Source organism: Pristiophorus japonicus, chromosome 8, assembly GCF_044704955.1.
Source record: "Pristiophorus japonicus isolate sPriJap1 chromosome 8, sPriJap1.hap1, whole genome shotgun sequence".
Classification (NCBI taxonomy): Eukaryota; Metazoa; Chordata; class Chondrichthyes; family Pristiophoridae; genus Pristiophorus; species Pristiophorus japonicus.
This window is the reverse complement of record NC_091984.1, coordinates 27,399,652-27,417,658: the sequence shown is the minus strand read 5'-3', so window position 1 is coordinate 27,417,658 and position 18,007 is coordinate 27,399,652. Positions and strand designations below refer to the sequence as shown.

The window sequence follows — 18,007 nt, the reverse complement described above, 5'->3', positions numbered from 1 at the left end:
CAAGCTGTAAGCTCAGGAGAAAAAGAAAAAGAAAGCAGTTCCTCAGGCTACTACACAGCCAGGAGAGCCGTTGCTAAACACTCAAGGCGTGTAAACAAAGCTTGACCGCGACACTTAGGCGGTTTTGTTGTTCCCAGGGACGACTGTGTTTTCATACATGGCCCCTGGGGAGTTTGCAGGGCAGGTTTCTTTGTTTTATGTGGTATATTTGGACTTTTGCTACTGTTGCTACAGTTGTACAGGGCCTTGGTGAGGCCACACCTGGAGTATTGTGTACAGTTTTGGTCTCCTAACTTGAGGAAGGACATTCTTGCTATTGAGGGAGTGCAGCGAAGATTCACCAGACTGATTCCCGGGATGGCGGGACTGACCTATCAAGAAAGACTGGATCAACTGGGCTTGTATTCACTGGAGTTCAGAAGAATGAGAGGGAACCTCATAGAAACGTTTAAAATTCTGACGGGTTTAGACAGGTTAGATGCAGGAAGAATGTTCCCAATGTTGGGGAAGTCCAGAACCAGGGGTCACAGTCTGAGGATAAGGGGTAAGCCATTTAGGACCGAGATGAGGAGAAACTTCTTCACCCAGAGAGTGGTGAACCTGTGGAATTCTCTACCATAGAAAGTAGTTGAGGCCAATTCACTAAATATATTCAAAAGGGAGTTAGATGAAGTCCTTACTACTCGGGGGATCAAGGGTTATGGCAAGAAAGCAGGAAGGGGGTACTGAAGTTTCATGTTCAGCCATGAAATCATTGAATGGCGGTGCAGGCTAGAAGGGCTGAATGGCCTGCTCCTGCACCTATTTTTTATGTTTCTATGTTTACGGTTAAGACTGAAATGAGACTCAATGTACAATTACTGCTGTAACCTTAAGTACATATATGTATATTGCTGTCGTATATTGTAACCTGTTGGATTCTGTGTTTTGTACCGCGTTAAAAGGAATTACGATATATATAGACGGGATCAGTTTAGAGTTAAACTGGGGAAAGTTGGGCAATTTGGGAGACCTAGGGTTTTCTCACCACCCTGAACTTTGACACACTCGAGTGGTGTCTGACTGTGTCAGAGGGGGGATTATGTAGGGGAGGATGAAAACCCCTTCATTTTACCCAGAAGGAAAAGAACTGTGGGATCTGTCTGTGCTGCAATGTGAATTGAAACCGATACGGTTTGACCTTGGCAGAGCAGTGATTGGACGGGGGAGGACACCGGAGGGCCAATGGTGAGACAGAGTCAGCCCGAAGCATGGGGCTTTCAAGCCAATGGGAGAGCACTTGCTCGAAAACTGTGGGACTGACTCATCACCATTATCGGGTTATTGTCTTCCCCATGTTTACACTATGGAGGGAAATTATGCAGACCTTCAGAAAATTAGGGAACCCAGAACAAACCAAGGGCCTGCACAATGGCTACAGGAGGCCAACCCAATCAACACCTACTCAAACCTTTTCCAGGTGGTATCAGGACTGCCCCGCCATCATTAACGCCCCGAAATCCTAAAAGCCGAAAATCTATCCCAATTATATACATCTAATATTTGGACATAATTATCATATTAGCCTGTACAAAATAATGAAAGTAATAGTCAGGTCAAGAGCATACCAATAGAGAGGCTTGTACATCACACTGCAATACCAGCACACTGTGTAACAGGATTCAGGTTTGTGCTTAAAATTCCCCAACACCTTGATTTCCAGCCTCAGTTATATCTATCTGGAAGACACTGTGCAGTGGATAGAAACTTCCTGCAGAGAGTTTAGAGGCAAAGCATCCTCAGAATGCTTCTGTCAACAGATACAAAACCCAGCAGTGCCTGCCATTCTTCATGGCCATGCTACGGTCCAAGGCTCAAATGCCTTAAGAGCAGAAAACATGTATTATATCAAAATCTTACCAAAATTGGGCCAAAATGATGCAAAGGTCGACACATATCTATTGCTTTGCTGTATATCTGACAAAAAAGGCATATAAGCGTTTTTAAACTGTTAAAAGTACCATCATAGTAACAAGTTTCATTAAATAAATTGTGCCCTACTTCTTTCTGGTGAGCATTCTTCAAGTGTTCAACCAATTCTTTCAACTTCTTTGTCTCTGCCTGCATCTTGATTTCTAATTGGGTCTCTCGAACTTGAGCAGCACCCAATTCTTCTGCCAGGTGAGCAGCATGAGCTTCCTACAAACAGTATAAAATTAGAACTGAATCATCAGAAACAAGAACAGAATGTTAAGAATTTATTATAGACATTTGGTAACCTTTTTAATGTTGCAACACTTAAAAGAATTTTCTTCCTCAAAAGCATCATTGTTGGAAATTAGGAACACCTAAAAATTATATTGTTTAAATGATTGTATGTTTCTGCTCGATACAAGTAAAGGGTTAATGTATTAGCTATGTTTTACCTGAGAATGCTTAAGTTTCGCTTTCCTGGGAGGACTTGCATTGAGACAGCGTTTTTAATGAGTTAGATTAGAGAATGCATAACATTTTGACTTACTCTTTAATTTGGCCAATGAAGGCCAACCTATGTTTCTTCCATTATTACTAATAACCAATTATAATGTTAAGGTAGAATTTGTAGTTTAATAAAACTGCTTGTGAAGATAATTAAAAGTTAATTGATATAAAAGATATAGAATAGAAGAAATGGGAATTAAAGTCTCCATGACAACCAGCAAGTGAGACAGCTCTAACAAAGGGCCTCTGATTTAATGGGCCAAGGTTGTGCCTGGGAATGCACTGGGATGACATGGCAGGATGAGATAACAGGGTCCAGATAATGGATTGGCCTTCAAAACTATAAACAAGAAAATAATTATAATGGTTGTGAAGACGCCCCCTTCAGACTGGGTCTTCATCAGCAAATTTGGACAATTCGAAGCCCCATTGGGTATTGTGCCTTAATTTGGTGAGGCATGAGTCCGGGGTCGGAGGCCTATAAAGGCCGCGAGAGGCGTCGGGAGTTCGTTGGTGAGGCGTGAGTCCGGGGTCGGAGGCCTATAAAGGCCGCGAGAGGCGTCGGGAGTTCGTTGGTGAGGCGTGAGTCCGGGATCGGAGGCCTATAAAAGGCCGCGAGAGGCGTCGGGAGTTCGTTGGTGAGGCGTGAGTCCGGGGTCGGAGGCCTATAAAAGGCCGCGAGAGGCGTCGAGTAGGTTCGTTGGTGAGGCGTACTTGTGCAGCTACAAGGAGAAGGCAAAAAAGAAGTAGAAAGAAACAGAAAGGTGACGTCACAGCCTAGGGGGTAAGTGATTGGCTGGTGATTGGTGAGTAGTTTTTCTTTTTCTTTTTTATATCAGTCAGTAACTTTTAACATTGTTGTTGCCAATTTAAGTGCATCTAAGGGTTAGGTCATGGCAGGAGAGCTCGGTCGGGTGTTATGCTCCTCCTGTACCATGTGGGAACTCAGGGACACTTCCGGTGTCCCTGACGACTACGTGTGCGGGAAGTGTATCCGCCTCGAGCTCCTGATGGTCCGCGTTGCGGAATTGAAGCTGAGGATGGATTCACTCTGGAGCATCCACGATGCTGAGAATGACGTGAGTATCACGTGTAGTGAGCTGGTCTTACCGCAGGAGAAGGGTCCTCAGCCAGATAGCGAATGGAAGACCAGCAGGAAGAGCAGTGCAAGGAAGGTAGTGCAGGGGTCCCCTGTGGTCATCCCCCTGCAAAACAGATACACCGCTTTGAGTACTGTTGGGGGGGGATGACTCATCAGGAGAGGGCAGAGCAGCCAAGTTCATGGCACCGTGGCTGGCTCTGCTGCACAGGAGGGCAGGAAAAAGAGTGGGAGCGCGATAGTGATAGGGGATTCAATGGTGAGGGGAATAGATAGGCGTTTCTGCGGCCGCAACCGAGACTCCAGGATGGTATGTTGCCTCCCTGGTGCAAGGGTCAAGGATGTCTCGGAGCGGGTGCAGGACATTCTGAAATGGGAGGGAGAACAGTCAGTTGTCGTGGTGCACATTGGTACCAACAACATAGGTAAAAAAAGGGATGAGGTCCTACGAAACGAAATTAAGGAGCTAGGAGCTAAATAAAAAGTAGGACCTCAAAAGTAGTAATCTCGGGATTGCTACCAGTGCCACGTGCTCGTCAGAGTAGGGATCGCAGGATAGCACAGATGAATACGTGGCTTGAGCAGTGGTGCAGCAGGGAGGGATTCAAATTCCTGGGGCATTGGAACCGGTTCTGGGGGAGGTGGGACCAGTACAAACCGGACAGTCTGCACCTGGGCAGGACCGGAACCAATGTCCTAGGAGGAGTGTTTGCTAGTGCTGTTGGGGAGGAGTTAAATTAATATGGCAGGGGGATGGGAACCAATGCAGGGAGACAGAGGGAGACAAAAAGAAGGCAAAAGCAAAAGACAGAAAGGAGATGAGGAAAAGTGGAGGGCAGAGAAACCCAAGGCAAAGAACAAAAAGGGCCACTGTACAGCAAAATTTTAAAAGGACTAAGGGTGTTAAAAAAACAAGCCTGAAGGCTTTGTGTCTTAATGCAAGGAGTATCCGCAATAAGGTGGATGAATTAACTGTGCAAATAGATGTTAACAAATATGATGTGATTGGGATTACGGAGACGTGGCTCCAGGATGATCAGGGCTGGGAACTCAACATCCAGGGGTTTTCAACATTCAGGAAGGATAGAATAAAAGGAAAAGGAGGTGGGGTAGCATTGCTGGTTAAAGAAGAGATTAATGCAATAGTTAGGAAAGACATTAGCTTGGATGATGTGGAATCTATATGGGTAGAGCTGCAGAACACCAAAGGGCTGACTTATCAAGAAAGACTGGATCAACTGGGCTTGTATTCACTGGAGTTCAGAAGAGTGAGAGGGGACCTCATAGAAACGTTTAAAATTCTGACGGGTTTGGACAGGTTGGATGCAGGAAGAATGTTCCCAATGTTGGGGAAGTCCAGAACCAGGGGTCACAGTCTAAGGATAAGGGGTAAGCCATTTAGGACCGAGATGAGGAGAAACTTCTTCACCCAGAGAGTGGTGAACCTGTGGAATTCTCTACCACAGAAAGTAGTTGAGGCCAATTCACTAAATATATTCAAAAGGGAGTTCGATGAAGTCCTTACTACTCGGGAGATCAAGGGGTATGGCGAGAAAGCAGGAAGGGGGTACTGAAGTTTCATGTTCAGCCATGAACTCATTGAATGGCGGTGCAGGCTAGAAGGGCTGAATGGCCTGCTCCTGCACCTATTTTCTATGTTTCTATGTTAAGGGGAACCTCTATAGGCCAAAAGGTGTTGTCAATATCCTATTCCAGGCCCACCCCGAAAAACACAATAAAGGTAATACCCCGAGGGCTCATCCCCACAAACAGTGGAGGAAAATACCAGGGGTGAGGCTGGTCAATCACTCTTTGAGAGCAATCCCATGTTTTACCGAAGGAGGCTCTGGACGAAAGAGAGGCCGCAAGCCACAGAACTGCTCACGTGTGCTAGCCGTTGTCCGATTGGATTAGGTACCAGCTGCTTGTCGTGGTCGTATGTTTTTGTGGTATAACTACTGTGTTATATACGTTTTAAACTCTGATTAAACACAAAATACCCACCAGATTGGTTTACAGTCAATCTGTAATGACAATCGGATCATACCCATTTATTTCTACTTGTGCCGTCAACTTATCTATCTTGTTGCGAATGCTTTATGCATTCGGATATAGAGCTTTTAATGTTGTCTTGTGTATTTGATCTGTCTCTTCCTGTCACATTCTGGTTATCATTACCCCTATCGCTACCCTGCACTTTTACCTTCTCATTTCCCTTTCACTTTTTAAATTTCTGCTGACCGGATCCCCTCCCCCCACCACTATTTAGTTTAAAGCCCCATCTACAGCCCTAGTTATTCGATTTGCCAATATAAATTAGACAAATCAAATTAGCAAAGGTAGCCTTGAAGACGAGTTCATAGATAGTATTCAGATGGTATCTTAGTACAATACGTAGTGGAGCCAACCAGGGAGCAGGCTATTTGAGATCTGGTAATGTGATAGGATTAATTAATGATCTCAGTAAAGGATCCTCGAGGGAAGAGTGATCATAGTATGTTAGAATTTTAAATTCAGTTTCAGGGCGAGAAACTTGGGTCTCAAACTAGTGTCCTGAACTTAAATAAAGGCAATTACAAAGTTATGAAGACAGCGTTGGCTAAAGTGGATTGGGAAAGCAAATTAAAGGGTAAGATGGTAGAAAAGCAGTGGCAGACATTTAAGTAGATATTTCATAACTCTCAGCAAAGATATATTCCAGTGAGAAAGAAAGACTAAGAGAAGGATAAACTATCTGTGGCTAACTCAGGAAGTTAAGGGTGGTACCAAATTGAAAACAAAGGCATACAATGTTGCAAAGATTAGTGGCAGGCCAGAGAATTGGGAAATTTTTAGAAACCAGCAAAGGGCGACTAAAAAAAATGAGAGAGAGAGAGAGAGAAGATAGATTATGAGAGTAAACTAGCAAGAAATATTAAAACAGACAGTAAGAGCTTCTACAGGGATTTCAAAAGGAAGAGAGTAGCTAAAGTAAACATTGGTCCCTTAGAGGATGAGACTGGGGAATTAATAGGAAACAGGGAAATGACAGAGACTCTAAACAAGTATTTTTTAAAATCGGTCTTCACGGTAGAAGATATTAAAAACATCCCAATAACAATCGATAATCCAGGGACGATAGGGAGGGGGGGAACATAAAACAATCACTAGAGAAAAAGTACTAGGCAAACTAATGGGACCAAAGATGGACAAGTCCCCTGGACCTGATGGCTTGCATCCTAGGGTCTTAAAATAAGTGACTGCAGAGATAGTGGCTGCATTGGTTGTAATCTACCAAAATACCCTGGATTCTGCAGAGGTCCCAGCAGATTGCAAAACTGCAAATGTAACGCCCTGTGACAGTGGAGGAAACTATAGACCAGTTAGCCCAACATCTGTCACTGGGAAAATGCTGGAGTGCATTATTAAGTAAGTAGTAGCAGGACATTTAGAAAATCATAATACAATCAAGCAGAGTCAGCATGGTTTTATGAAAGGGAAATCATGTTTGACAAGGCATTCAATAAGGTGCCACACAAAAGGTTACTGCACAAGACAAGAGCTCATGGGGTTGGGGTTAATATATTAGCATGGGTAGAGGATTGACTAACTAACAGAAATCAGAGAGATGAAATAAATGGGTAATTTTCAGGTTGGCAAACTGTAACTAGTGGGATGCCACAGGGATCAGTGCTGGGGCCTCAGCTATTTACAATCTATATTAATGACTTGGATGAAGGCAGACTTGGAATAAAAGGGAAGTCTTGCTACAGGGCGTTGGTGAGACCACACCTGGAGTACTGCGTACAGTTTTGGTCTCCTTATTTAAGGAAGGATATATTTGCATTGGAGGCAGTTCAGAGAAGGCTCACTAGGTAGATTCCTGAGATGAAGGAGTTGTCTGATGAAGAATAGTTGACATGTTGGGCATATTCTCCTTGGAGTTTAGAAGAATGAGAGTTGATTTTATTGAATCTTATAAGATTCTGAGGGGGCGGAACAGGGTCGATGCAGAGAGGATGTTTCCCCTCGTGAGGCAATCTAGAACTGGGGGCATAGTTTCAGAATAAGGGGTTGCACATTTAAAATGGAAATGAGGAAGAATTTCTTCTCTCAGAGGGACATGAATCTTTGGAATTTTCTAGCACAGAGAGCTGTTGAGGCTGGGTCATTGAATATATTTAAGGTAGTGATAGACAGATTTTTGAACAATAGGGGAGTCAACAGTTATGGGAGCAGGCAGAAAAGTGGAGTTGAGGCCAAGATCAGATCAGCCATAATCTTATTGAATGGCGGAGCAGGCTCGAGGAGCCAAATGGCCTACTCCTGCACCTATTTCTTATGTTCTTATGTTAACTTGGTTATTTCTAACATCATCGCACATTAGCCAGTTAATATCATTCAAGGTTCCCGCTCATGTCTGTTATTCAGTGACCCCTGCTGAAAATGAACATTGTGGACATTGGGTGAGAACAGGATTGGGCTCACTGGAGAAATCTTCCAAGCTAAAACAGCCTCCAAAATCACACGGGAATAATGGCAACGTGAGCATGAATGCGGCTCGTGGAACTGTACTTTAACAGCTTAGTCAGCGCTTTTGTAAAAAAGGAAGACAATTTTATTTTATTTTTTTTTAAATACGACAAAAAGTTGACACATCTCATTGGGATATTGAACCTATATCAAATCTGATTGTCTGATGTTGGCACAGGTGCTAAAAGCGAGAGCATTCCAATTTCCAATGAAATTACTCACTTGAACGTTTCATTCCCTCAAGTGGAAAGAATTAGTATTGACGTTTAAAATCATCATGAACTTCAGTTTGAAACTACCATGCAATAATTAAGGACACGAGCTAGTGAGTACAGAAATAGGAGGATAGAGCAGATGAATACGTGGCTGGAGAGATGGTGCATGCGGGAGGGCTTTAGTTTCCTGAGGCATTGGGACCGCTTCTGGGGGAGGTAGGACCTGTACAAGCTGGACGGGTTGCACCTCAACAGAGCCGGGTCCAATACCCTCACCGGGGAGGGGTTTGCTTGTGCTGTTGGGGAGGGCTTAAAATAGCTTGGCAAGTGGATGGGAACCTGAAAATAGATTCAGTAGGGAGGGGAGTAAAGCTGGAATTACCTAGCAAAAATAAAGAAAGTGAGTTTGAAGGAGAGAGGAAACAAGCAGGAAAAAAGGTTAAAAAAAACAAACTTAAAGGCACTTTGTCTAAATGTACGTAGCATTTGTAACAAAATAGATGAGTTGATGGCACAAATTGAGACAAATGGGTATGATCTGATAGCCATTACAGAGATGTGGTTGCAAGGTGACCAGTACTGAGAATTAAATATTCAGGGGTACTTGACAATCCGGAAGGACAGACAGAAAGGAAAAGGAGGTGGGTTAGCTCTATTGATAAAAGGATGGAATCACTGCAAGAGTGAGCAATGATATTGGCTCAAATGATAAGGATGTTGAAACAGTTTGGGTGGAGATAAGGAACAATAAGGGGAAAAAGTCACTGATGGGCATGGTCTATAGGCCCCCTAACAGTAGCAACTCTGTTGGTCGGAGCATAAACCAGGAAATAGTGCAGGCTTGTAAAAAGGGAACAGCAATAATCATGGATGATTTTAACCTCCATATTGACTGACCAAATCAAATTGGTCAGGGTAGCCTTGAGAAGGAGTTCATGGAGTGCATGAGCAGTATGTAACAGAATCAACCAGGGGGTAGGCTATCTTAGATCTGGTCCTGTGTAATGAGATAGGATTAATAAACAATCTCCTAGCAAAGGATCCCCTCGGAATGAGTGATCATAGCATGATTGAATTTCACGTTCAGGTGGGGGGTGAGAAAGTTGGATCTCTAACCAGCGTTCTAAGCTTAAATAAAGGAGACTATGAAGGTACGAGGGCAGAGTTGGGTAAAGTGGATTGGGAAAATACATTAAAGTGTAGGACAGTTGAAGAACAGTGGTGTACATTTAAGAACATATTTCGCAACTCTCAAGAAAAATATATTCCAGTGAGGAGGAAAGGGTGTAAGAGAAAAGATAGCCATCTGTGCCTAACTAAAGAAATAAAGGACACTATCCAATTAAAAACAAGGGCATACAAAGTGGCCAAAACTACTGGGAGGACAGAAGACTGGGAAGCTTTTAGAAGCCAACAAAATGATTAAGAAAGGGAAGGTAGACTATGAAAATAAACTAGCACAAAATATAAAAACTGATAGCAAGAGTTTCTAGAGGTATACAAGAAGGAAAAGAGTGGCTAAAGTAAAAGTTGGTCCCTTAGAGAACGAGACCGGGAAATTAGTAATGGGGAACATGGAGATGGCAGAAACTCTGAACAAATATTTTGGATCAGTCTTTACGGTAGAGGACACTAACAATATTCCAACAGTGGATAGTCAAGGGGCTATAGGTGGGGAGGAACTTAACACAATCACAATCACTAAGGAGGTGGTACTCAGTAAGACAATGGGACTAAAGGCAGATAAATCCCCTGAACCTGACGGCCTTCATCCTAGGGTCTTAAGAGAAGTAGTGGCAGGGATTGTGGATGCATTGATTCTAATTTACCAAAATTCCCTGGATTCTGGGAAGGTCCAAACAGATTGGAAAACTGAAAATGTAACGCCCGTATTTAAAAAAGGAGGCAGACCATAGACCAGTTAGCCTAACATCTGTGGTTGGGAAAATTTTGGAGTCCATTATTAAAGAAGCAGTAGCAGGACATTTGGAAAAGAAAAATTCGGTCAGGCGGAGTCAGCATAGATTTATGAAGGGGAAGTCATGTTTGACAAATTTGCTGGAGTTCTTTGAGGATGTAACGAACAGGGTGGATAAAGGGGAACCAGTGGATGTGGTGTATTTGGACTTCCAGAAGGCATTTGACAAGGTACCACATAAAAGTTTACTGCACAAGATAAAAGTTCACAGGGTTGGGGGTAATATATTAGCATGGATAGAGGATTAGCTAACTAACAGAGAACAGAGAGTCGAGATAAATGGTTCATTCTCTGGCTGGTAACCAGTAACTAGTGGGGTGCCGTAGGGATCAGTGCTGGGACCCCAACTATTTACAATCTATATTAACGACATGGAAGAAGGGACTGAGTGTAACGTAGCCAAGTTTGCTGACGATAAAAAAATGGGAGGAAAAGCAATGTGTGAGGAGGACACAAAAAAATCTGCCAAAGGACATAGACAGGCTAAGTGAGTGGGCAAAAATTTGGCAGATGGAGTATAATGTTGGAAAGTGTGAGGTCATGCACTTTGGCAGAAAAAAATCAAAGAGCACGTTATTATTTAAGATTGCAAAGTGCCGCAGTACAGTGGTACCTTGGGGTACTTGTGCATGAAAGATAAAAGGATAGTATGCAGGTACAGCAAGTGATCAGGAAGGCCAATGGTATCTTGGCTTTTATTGCAAAGGGGATGGAGTATAAAAGCAGGGAAATCTTGCTACAGCAATACAAGGTATTGGTGAGGCCACACTTGGAATACTGCGTGCAGTTTTGGTTTCCATATTTGCGAAAGGATATACTTGCTTTGGAGGCAGTTCAGAGAAGGCTCACTAGGTTGATTCTAGAGATGAGGGGGTTGATTTATGAGGAAAGGTTGAGTAGGTTGGGCCTCTACTCATTGGAATTCAGAAAAATGAGAGGTGATCTTTTCGAAATGTATAAGATTATGAGGGGGCTTGACAAGGTGGATGCAGAGAGGATGTTTCCACTGATGGGGGAGACTAGAACTAGAGGGCATGATCTTAGAATAAGGGGCCGCCCATTTAAAACAGAGATGAGGAGGAATTTCTTCTCTCAGAGGGTTGTAAACCTGTGAAATTTACTGCCTTGGAGAACTGTGGAAGCTGGGACATTGAATACATTTAAGACGGAAATAGACAGTTTCTGAGCGATAAGGGGATAAGGGATTATGGGAAGCGGGCGGGGAAGTGGAGCCGAGTCCATGATCAGATCAACCATGATCTTACTGAATGGCGGAGCAGGCTCGAGGGGCCGTATGGCCTACTCCTGTTCCTATTTCTCATGTTCTTATCATTTCCTCGGATTAAATAATGGAAGCTTAGTGAATCCAAAGATTCGGAAGATCTGCATGTGAAATTCAAATTTTTAACGCAAGATTTACCACAAGATCGGTTACAAATCTCTATGTTTGGTACAATTTTCCCAAATAGATTTTGTAAAGTCTTTACTGCAGTCACATCAGACATTCTCAGGCCAAGTATAGAATGGATTGGATATAAAACTCCCTTTATATTGTCTCAGCAACATGCCTTCACTCCAACCTCATAAGAGAATTCTCAACTGAACAAGTGCGACATTTCCACTTCCACGTCCATCATTGTGGTTCCTGAGTGAGAGACGAGTAACCAGGGAAAGCGGTTTTGTGCTGGGAACCAAGGTTTGGTAGGATCAGCTCTAATAAATCTCCCTTACAATCTTTAAGGAGAATTTCATTCTATCCTTTCAAGGTCAATTCAAACCCAGATTCCAGGGTTGGAAGGGTAGTGTTCCAACTTACAGCAGCAGCCAGTTCCCTTCTATTTAATGCAGTATGTAGCTATACATTTTGTTCAACTGTCTCCAGTTGCCCACTTTTAATAGTTACCTTTTCTTGAGAAAGTTGAATAGTTTCATCCAGCTCGAGAGTGAGATGGTCCACCTCCCTTTGTACCTGTGCTAGACTTTGCTGAGCCTCCCTCAATTCCAGATGAGAGCGCTGCATTTGTTCACGAGCTAGGCGCACCTGCTGGCATTCACCCAATACTTCCTGATGTTGCTTTACAATACACTGTTCCTTATTTTTCAAAATCTGAATAAATGCAAATCAAATGAGCAGAAAGGCTCATAATTATGAAGCATATCCAAGAACATGACTGTACTTATTTAGGAAATAGTGTTCCATATATTTTTAAAGAGAACTACTGGGTGTTCTTCAACCAAACTCAATAAAAGGAAGATGGATAACTTGCTTTGTGGCTGTACTGAAATCATCAGAGCTCAAGTAAAATAAGCAAAGAGGATAATCAGAGAAATGCAACTCTATTTGTCATCTTTTGATATGGTGAGTCAACAAGCTTCAGTTTCTTCAAGCACAGGAAGCAATTTCGAGATATTATAGGAAGATGGCACCCAGACTGACAGCTCACTATTGAGCGACACTTAACATAAGAACATAAGAAATAGGAGCAGGAGTAGGCCATACGGCCCCTCGAGCCTGCTCCGCCATTTAATACGATTATGGCTGATCCGATCATGGACTCAGGTCCACTTCCTGTCGGCTCTCCATAACCCCCTTATTCCCTTATCGTTTAAGAAACTGTCTATTTCTGTCTTAAATTTATTCAATGTCCCAGCTTCCACAGCTCTCTGAGGCAACGAATTCCACAGATGCACAACCCTCAGAGAAGAAATTTCTCCTCATCTCAGTTTTAAATGAGCGGCCCCTTATTGTAAGATTATGCCCTCTAGTTCTAGTCTCTCCAATCAGTAGAAACATCCTCTCTGCATGCACCCCGTCAAGCTCCCTCATAATCTTATACGTTTCGATAAGATTACCTCTCATTCTTCTGAATTTCAATGAGTAGAGGCCCAACCTACTCAACCTTTCCTCATAAGTCACCCCCACCATCTCTAGAATCAACCTTGTGAACCTTCTCTGAACTGCCTCCAAAGCAAGTATTTCCTTTCGTAAATATGGAAACCAAAATTGCACGCAGTATTCCAGGTGTGGCCTCACCAAAATAACTGTAGCAAGACTTCTCTATTTTTATACTCCATCCCCTTTGCAATAAAGGCCAAGATTCCATTGGCCTTCCTGATCACTTGCTGTACCTGCATACTAACCTTTTGTGTTTCATGCACAAGTACCCCCAGGTCCCGCTGTACTGCAGCACTTTGCAATCTTTCTCCATTCAAATAATAACTTGCTCTTCGATTTTTTTCTGCCAAAGTGCATGACCTCACACTTTCCAACATTATACTCCATCTGCCAAATTTTTGCCCTCTCACTTAGCCTGTCTATGTCCTTTGGCAGATTTTTTGTATCCTCCTCACACATTGCTTTTCCTCCCATCTTTGTATAGTCAGCAAACTTGGCTACGTTGCAATCGGTCCCTTCCTTCAAGTCGTTAATATAGATTGTAAATAGTTGGGGTCCCAGCACTGATCCCTGCAGCACCCCACTGGTTACTGATTGCCGACCCGAGAACGAACCATTTAACCCTACTCTCTGTTTTCTGTTCGTTAGCCAATCCTCTATCCATGCTAATATATTACCCCCAATCCCGTGAACTTTTATCTTGTGCAGTAACCTTTTATGTGGCACCTTGTCAAATGCCTTCTGGAAGTCCAAATATACCACATCCACTGATTCCCCTTTATCCACCTCGTTTGTTACATCATCAAAGAATTCTAGCAAATTTGTCAAACATGATTTCCCCTTCATAAATCCATGCTGACTCCGCCTGATCAAATTTTGCTTTTCCAAATGTCCTGCTACTGCTTCTACTTCTGAGTGATTCCTCATCCTCTGTTATTTCAACCTCCATCTCAACTCATCTTGCTCTCTCCCATATTAATTCAATGCCCCAAACTTCTCCCTTCATATAAACTCTCGCTTATTGACTATGACCCCTGCGACCTAGCCACCTCACATAGTCTCGATCAATGACAAGGCCATTTCTGATCACTTTGTTGCATCCATCACCACCCACATCTCTCCATATCTTCGCAACCCCACTTCTTTCTACTTCCACCACTGGAAAAATTCTCTCGTAAATCAGTTACAACTTCCAATTAGAATTGTTTAGCTTTTAGCCCTCCATTCACCACAATATTTTTGCTGTCATTGATATGCTCAACCACTGCCTCACCTCCACCTTTGATACTTTTGTCCCCAGCAGAAACATGACACTCTCCTATCCCAGTTGTTCTCCCTAACATGACCCCAATCTTCACTCCCTCAAATCAAAGTGGGGATTGGGGGGAGGGGGCAGACTTGAGTATAGCTAACATACAAATGACTTGGCCACCCATCACCAAATTTAGCTGGACCATATCAAGTACTATCAGGACTCACTCTGCCAAAATTATCCACTTTTCAAGGATCATCCTGGAGAGCAAATATAACCCGTGGCTTATTTTCTCCACTACCAACCATCTCCTTAACAACCTCTCTCCCCTGCTTCACCTCCAACAAGTGCAAGAGCTCCTGGACGACTTTGACATTAGGATTGTTATCATCCATTCGGCTGCCTCTGTTGTTTCCCCCTTTTCTCCTTGCCCACCAAGCCAAATTTCTCCCTGCAATACTTTGAACCCATGTCTAATTTCTTTCCTAATTTCCTCTCTGAGCTCATCTATTCCATGAGGCCCAACTCCTGCTCCCTTGGCCCCCTTACCAATAAATCCCAACTTCCCTATTGTAAACAATCTGCAGTCCTCCGATATGGTTTCCCCTCCCTTTCAAAACCGGCATCACCCCACTCCTCAAATACCCACCCTCTACCCTTGTAAACTATTGCCCCATCTTCAACCTCCCTTTCCTTTAAAAGGTCTTTGAGCATGTTGTTGCTTCCCAAATCCTTGCCAATCCTTCCTGTAATTCCATGTTTGAATCTCAAGGTTCCATCCCAACCACAGCACCAAAACAGCCTGAACCAAAGCCACAAATTACATCCTCTGTGACTGTGATTATGATGCATTATCCTTCCTAGTTCTCTCTTCAGCTTTTGATATGGTCAATCACAGCAACTTGCTCCAAAACCTCTCCTGTGTCCACCTCAGTGGGACTGTACTCACTTTATTCCAGTCGTACCTATCCGAAACATAACCAGAGTATCCTCAGCAATGGTGTCTCTTCCTGTCCACACTGTTACCTCTGGAGCCCTCTTCTATTCCTCCTCTACAAGCTACCACTTAGCGACATCATCCTCAGACGTGGGATGATTTTCCACATGTTTGCTGATGACAGGCAGCTCTACTTCTCCACCTCATTTTGGCCCCTTCATTATTTCTGTTGTTGTCAGACTACCTGCCCGACAGCAGTTTTGGGTAAACTTCAATTTCCTCAATCAAAGCATTCAGCTTCGGCTCCTACCACAAACTCCATACCCTTGCAACCAATTCCATCTCTCTCGCCAACTAGTGTCTCGGACTGAACTACACTGTTTGCAACCTCTGCATCCTATCCAACCCCGAGCTGAGCTTCTGACCCCATATACTGTCTATCACAAAAAAGGCCTACATACACCTCCGTAACATCACCAACCTTCACCGTTATCTCAGCTCATATGCTGACTCAATCCTCATCTATTCCAATGCTTTCCTGGTCAGTCTCCCATCCTCCACCCACTTGGTTAACTTCAGTTCATCCATAACTGCTGCCCATATCCTATCCTGCACCATGTCCCACTCACCAATCACCTCTGTCCACGCTGTCCTACACTGACTTCTCGTCCCCCAAAGCCTCCAATTTAAAATTCACATTTTTTTGTTTAAAGTCCATCATGGCCTAATCCTTAGCTTTGTCTGTAGCTTCCTCCAGCCTTACAATCCCCCTTGAATCTTCCATTCTTCCAAATCTGACCTCGTGCATCCATCCTCCCTTCACCCCACTATTGACGGCCGGGCCTTCACTTGCCAAGGCCCCACACACTGGAATTCCCTCTCTAAATTTCTCCACCTCTCTTCTCCTTTAATAAGCCCCCTTAAAATACACCTCTTCGATCAAGTTTTTGGTCACCCCTCCGGAGATCTTCTTTGGCTCAGTGTCCATTTTTTCCTTCATTATGCCTCTGCAAAGCACCGTGCGATATTTCTCTACATTTAATGTGATATACAAAGTTCTCATTTAAATAGCTCAAAGGACATTTTTCAAACTTGAAAATCCATATTGCTTGGTAAAGTGAGAATATAAGGCAGTGACAATGAAAACATATTATCGTCTTAGATTATATTGCCCCCCCCCCCACAGAACTGAAAGAGATAAAACGGCAAAAGCAGAATTTTAAATAACATGCCACATTGCCTCCAGACTTGATTACTTCAATGCTCTCTTTACTGGTCTTCCATCCTTCACCCCCATAATCTCCAGCTCCAAAATCTCTGATGCTTGTATCCTATCCTGTACCAAGTGCCTTTCCTATTTCCCAATCCTCATTGGCCTACATTGGATCCCAATCCACCATCACCTCAAATTTAAAATTCCTGTCCTCGTCTTTAAGTCCATCCATGGCCTCACCCCCCCCGTTTCATTAACCCCCTCTAGTCAGCCAACTTTCCCTGCCCCCATCCCCCAAAGTTCACAGTTACACTGGTTCCAGTATCTTGTGCAGCACCTCCCTTCAGGCGATCATTGGCCTGTCAGCCACTTGGGTCCCACTCTCTGGTATTCCTTCCCTAACCCTTTTGTGCCTCCATCTCTCTCTCTCCTCTTTTCAAACCCATTATTTTGACCAAGCTTTTGGTAACCCTTCATAATTCCTGTTTCTTGGGCTTGGCGTTTGCTTTCCTCACGCTTCTGAAACACCTTGGGATATTTTTCCCATGTTAAAGGCGCTATTATCTGCGCAAGTTTCTGTTGCTTAAGTATTACTTGTTATATTTACCTGCTCATATTCCTCAATCTGTATATGCTTTTCTTCAACTTCACTTTTCATCTGACTTATTTGCTGCTCCTTTTGTAGTAGCTCAAAGTCTTTCTCACGCAACTCTTCTTGTGTGAGCTGTAGTTTTTCATCCAAAGTTTCCACCTATCCATACAAAGTGATGTTAGAGTTGGTTTCATTGTCAGGAGGCAATTTAGATAGGTAATCTGAAAGAGATTCAGATCGAAATTGAGGCAAACTTACAGCTCAGCTGTGTACCTTAGGACAAGAAATGCTGAACTGGCATTTGTACTCAACCAACAGATCCAAAAAAAAAACTTGGGCATAATTTTTGTCTTCATTTGCTGAAAAGTGATATTAGCTACTCTAGATATGGCCTTCCTCATTCTTTCTTTATAACTCTGTCAATCAATTGCAGCTGCTCAAGCATAAAATATTGAAGTATTAACTACATCCTCTGGAAGTATTAGTGATCTTCTCAAGTGGAGACTAATAATCTTAACCAAGTAAAGGTGTACCAAGGATCTCATGTGCTGCAGCTATAGCATCTATATAGAGAACAATTAGAGCTGAATGGTACAGTCACTTTGCTATCTGAATGACATTTATCTAACTTGTTTGAGGCACATTTGGAAAGAAGCTGAAGATGTAGAAATGTGACTTTATCCAGTTGCCATGTGAACCATACATAATTTGCGAGACTCTGTTTCCACTTTGCTCCAAATAATCTCTGTGGCCAACACACAAGTATGGAGTGAAAGCTAGGAAAGACTTTAACTATGTTTAGCAGGGGTTCCGCCCACACACATAACACTGCACTTGTCTAAGTTAAATACCA

At 43.2% G+C, this 18,007-nt stretch overlaps 1 protein-coding gene across 2 annotated transcripts in view; it reads right to left on the bottom strand.

Moving 5' to 3' along the window:
* ccdc18 (coiled-coil domain containing 18) overlaps nt 1-18,007 on the bottom strand; it is a 235,617-nt gene that overhangs the window by 51,381 nt on the left and 166,229 nt on the right. For both annotated transcript variants that reach the window (XM_070886607.1, XM_070886608.1), the window contains exons 24-26: nt 17,170-17,313; nt 12,168-12,371; nt 2,041-2,178 (exon numbers count right to left, since the gene is read on the bottom strand). In XM_070886607.1, coding sequence (XP_070742708.1) covers nt 2,041-2,178; nt 12,168-12,371; nt 17,170-17,313 — 486 coding nt within the window. The remainder of the gene's footprint in view (nt 1-2,040; nt 2,179-12,167; nt 12,372-17,169; nt 17,314-18,007) is intronic.